A 4481-nucleotide genomic window follows, 5' to 3' on the forward strand; every position below is an offset into this window, starting at 1 on the left:
ATCTGTGACATAAGGTATCCTGTGAAGAGAAGGTTTCATACTTTTTTTCTTTTTCTTTTTCTTTTTTGAGACAGAGCCTTACTCTGTCACCCAGGCTGGAGTACAGTGGCGCAGTCTCAGTTCACTGCAACGTCCACCTCCCGGGTTCAAGAGATTCTTGTGCCTTAGCCTCCCTACTAGCTGGGACTCCAGGCTCCTGCCACTATGCTTGGCTGATTTGGTTTCATAGGTTTTTTTGGTTTTTTTTTAGATGAAGTCTTGCTCTGTTGCCCAGGCTGGAGTACAGTGGGATGATCTCAGCTTACTGCAACCTCTGCCTCCGGGTTCAAGCGATTCTCCTGCCTCAGCCTCCCAAGTAGCTGGGATTACAGGTGCACTCCAGTATGCCTGGCAGTTTTTTGTGTTTTCAATAGAGATGGTGTTTTGCCATGTTGCCAGGCTGGTTACGAACTCCTGACCTCAGGTGATCCACCCGTCGCAGCTTTCCAAAGTGCTGGGATTACGGGCATGAGCCACAGTGCCCGGCCGGTTTCACAGATTTTTTAAAAATTGAAATCATGATCTGTAAGGAGATGTCCAGGGATCTCATAAGTTAGTACTCACTTTTATATTTAAGTGTTTTGATAAAGATTTATCATGATGATTTATTTTGGTAATTGAGCAACTGTAAAACCAATATTCATTCATTCAATTGTTTGCTCTTTCAACAAATATTTACCAAGTACCTCTCAGGTAAAAGGCCCTGCAGATTACCATGTCCCTGGCAGGTTCCAGTAAGTTTAAATCACGATGCTCTTGAGAAAGGAACCAGGCATTTCATAGATGAGTAAACCAAGGCTCAGAAAGATTAAGTGACTTGTTCCTCGAACAGACCCGTGATTTGGACCAGGTCTTCCGACTGCTTACTTGTCAGTCACATCAAACATGACAGAGCACCCAGTGGGATGTGAACTGAGAAGAGATTTCTGTATCTGTCAGTTTCTAGGTTATTGCTGGTGACCTTTGAGAAAAAATTGATTTGGATAGAGGAGTGTAGCAACCAAAAGGTAGAGGGTTAGCTTGCAAATGTGGGGAAGGAGTTGGGCCGGCAAGTGCAAACCACTCTTTCCAAACATTTGACAGTAAAGGAAATGCTTGACCAGAGCAGTGTCTTGAGGAGAAAAGAAAAGAGTGGGTTTGGTGGGGCTGGAACTTGGGCATGATTGTAGGTTGAGATAAAAAGTTTAAAAACAAAAGAGAAACAGCAATAAGATGCAACACAGAAAAAATTTTTTAAATACAAAAATAAAACACACACACACCATAGGCTTTGGAACAAACTACTCTGGGTTCAAATTCAGGCTCTGCTTCTTCCTAGTTAATCATTTCTTTAAGTTTCCAAATCTATGAAATGGATTGTGACTCCTTTAGACAAAATGTACTGTACTTTCTGGCACCTAAGAGGCTGTCCCTCCCTGTCTCCTATCCACAACTCTGCTCTGCCCTACCCAAAATTAGGGTTGCCAGAGAAAATACATGCAATAGTTGAGACATATTATAAAATGATTCCTTGTTGATTTGGAATTTAAATTTAACTGGGCATGCCAAAGTTGTTGTTTTTCCTAAATCTGGCAACTCTACCCAAAATTAAATACCTTGTATCCAATGTGCCATAAAAATGGAAGGTGAGAGTGAAAGGTTACATGGTGGATGCTGCTGCCTCCTACTGGTGAAATGTGGTAACACCAATCATCCCAACAAGGATGTGTATCCTGCATGTGGTTTTCTTAGACCAAACAGGAAACCACAAGAGTGCTGTGGATTAGAGATGCAGTTTTTATTATCCTGCTAATCATTTGGTCTAAATTTATTACCACCGCAATCCTACTATCTTTTACTTTTCGCTGGTACCAATGTATTTCTTCTTAGCTATGTGGTCTTACACCTTTTTGTCAGGGTTAATATTACTGCACATTCCAGAACTTATTATTTCCTATTGGATTTCAGTATACATAATCTATATGTTTACAATTGTATATTTCACTTATAAAACCACTTTAAAATCACTGTCAGTACACGTCTATTCACTTTTCCTTACAAAAGTATGATGTATTTTATGTATGTCTTGAATGCTGGCACCTGGCAGGCCATGGTGACTCACACGTGTAATCCCAGCACTTTGGGAGGCCGGGTGGGTAGATCACCTGAGGTCAGGAGTTCAAGACCAGCCTGGCCAAAATGGCGAACCCTCGTCTCTACTAAAAATACAAAAATTAGCCGGGCATGGTGGCAGGTGCTTGTAGTTCAGCTACTCGGGAGGCTGAGGCAGGAGAATTGCTTGAACCTGGGAGGTGGAGGTTGCAGTGAGCTGAGACCGTGCTACTGCACTCTAACCTGGGCGACAGAGTGAGACTCCATCCCACCCCCCCACAAAAAAAAGAAAAGCTGGCACCTGCAAGTAGGTGAAGAACGAGTACATAACAGGTGCTCAATAAAATGATAGCTTTTATTATTATAGTGCTATCTTTTTTCTTTTTTCTTTCTTTTTTTTTTTTTGAGACGCAGTCTCACTGTGTCACCAGGCTGGAGTACAGTGGCGTAATCTCAGCTTACTGCAATCTCTGCCTGCTGGGTTCAAGAGATTCCCCTGCTTCAGCCACCTGAGTAGCTGGGACTACAGGCATGCACCACCATGCCTGGCTAATTTTTTGTATTTTAGTAGAGACAGTGTTTCACCATGTTGGCCAGGATGGTGTCAATCTCCTGACCTCGTGATCCGCCCGCCTCAGCCTCCCAAAGTGCTAGGATTGCAGGCATGAGGCACCTCGCCCAGCCACTATCATGTTATTATAGTGTTATTACAGAGGAAGCTGGTGAGGGTGCCACAGTAGTCCCTAGTAACAAGAAGGACAAATGAGGCTTTCCAAATGCACTTTCTGGCAGGAGTTGAGAAAAAGCAAAAGCTCTCCCAGGCCTAGTTTCTCTGGATATATGTTTGCCAATTGAATGGTCTAGGAATGACCGGCAAGAATTCCACTCACCCCATGTAGCCATTTGAAGCTCCTTGATGGTGATTTCAATGCTTTCCCTTCTTCACCTGCTTGGTTTGAGGAGGCAAGTATCTCTGCTTCCTCCCTAGTAGTTGCATTCACCAAAGATATGTGTGCCCTTCAAGTAAGCAAGCATCTCAAAAGCTGGGCTGACAGGTTTACTTCTCACCCAGGAATGCAGCTCTGTCTTCATGCTGAGAAGCCCAGGTCAGGTCATGATAGAAAAGCCACTGAGTTCCTCAGGCTCCTGAAGCAGTGTCTGAGCGCCTGGTGGCAGGAACAGTGGTTAGTTGAGCTTTGTCCCTAGTAAATGGCTCTGCCTCTGAGTTGAGGTTTTTATAAAAGAGCAATTCAGAGTTACGCAGTCTTTTCATTTATCTGATTGTGCTCACTATGCATCTTTAATACATCCATCATTAACAGCAAATTCTTTTTTATGCTTATCACACAGCTAAGCCTCTCAGTTCAGAAATGGAATTGAGATCCAGTATGGAGAAATACGAGCAGTTCCTGCAGAAGCTGGGCAAAAAGACTGTCAACAAGTGTCTAGATTTGAATAACTGTGGATTAACAACAGCAGACATGAAAGAAATGGGTCTGTATGCAGTGGACTTTGCATAGAGGAAGATAGGGCCTTTCCATTGAGATGAGCAGATAAAACATACTCAGCTACCCACCTAGTAGCCCCAAGTCTGCTCAGTGGTCCCAGACAATTGCAGAAATAGCACCGCTATTTTTATTTATTTATTTATTTTTTAAAGATAAAGGCCAGGCGTGGTGGCTCACTCCTGTAATCCCAGCACTTTGGGAGGCCGAGGTGGGTGAATCACAGGGTTAGGAGTTCAAGACCAGCCTGGCCAAGATGATGAAACCCCGTCTCTACTAAAAATACAAAAATTAGCCAGGCGTGGTGGCGGATGCCTATAATCCCAGCTACTCGGGAGGCTGAGGCAGAGAACTGCTTGAACCCGGGAGGCAGAGGTTGCAGTGAGGCAGGATCGCGCCACTGCACTCCAGCCTGACAACAGATTGAGACTCCTCACAAAAAAAAAAAAAAGCAAAGCAAGTTAATTGATCCTTCCTTAGGTTTTGAAGACTTCAGCTGAGTTTAGGAAAAGAGGCTGTATGAAATCTTACAGACACACCCCTGCATTTTCAGACTGCAGTTATTTGGCAGAAATAAAAAACATCCTAAGAAATAGAAAATGTAAACATCACAATTTCTCCAATTGTAGAGCTGAGGGCTCTTTGCCAAAAGTCAGCACGCCCACCCCTGTCTATTCTCTTACAGTGTAAAACTATGTCCTGTGTGTGTAGGCATTGCATTTTATTTACTACAAATCCCAAGGCACATACACATATCTGTATTTTCTTCTGTTTACTCCTAGTTGCCTTGCTGCCTTTTCTCCCAGACTTGGAAGAACTGGATATCTCCTGGAATGATTTCGTAGG

At 43.4% G+C, this 4481-nt stretch overlaps 1 protein-coding gene across 3 annotated transcripts in view; it reads left to right on the forward strand.

Moving 5' to 3' along the window:
* LRRC31 (leucine rich repeat containing 31) overlaps nucleotides 1-4481 on the forward strand; it is a 37683-nt gene that overhangs the window by 6277 nt on the left and 26925 nt on the right. For all 3 annotated transcript variants that reach the window (XM_011994340.1, XM_011994342.1, XM_011994341.1), the window contains exon 2: nucleotides 3481-3624. In XM_011994340.1, the coding sequence (XP_011849730.1) occupies nucleotides 3481-3624 (144 nt within the window). The remainder of the gene's footprint in view (nucleotides 1-3480; nucleotides 3625-4481) is intronic.

The sequence above is a fragment of the Mandrillus leucophaeus genome, unplaced genomic scaffold (assembly GCF_000951045.1).
Source record: "Mandrillus leucophaeus isolate KB7577 unplaced genomic scaffold, Mleu.le_1.0 Scaffold452, whole genome shotgun sequence".
Taxonomy (NCBI): domain Eukaryota; kingdom Metazoa; phylum Chordata; class Mammalia; order Primates; family Cercopithecidae; genus Mandrillus; species Mandrillus leucophaeus.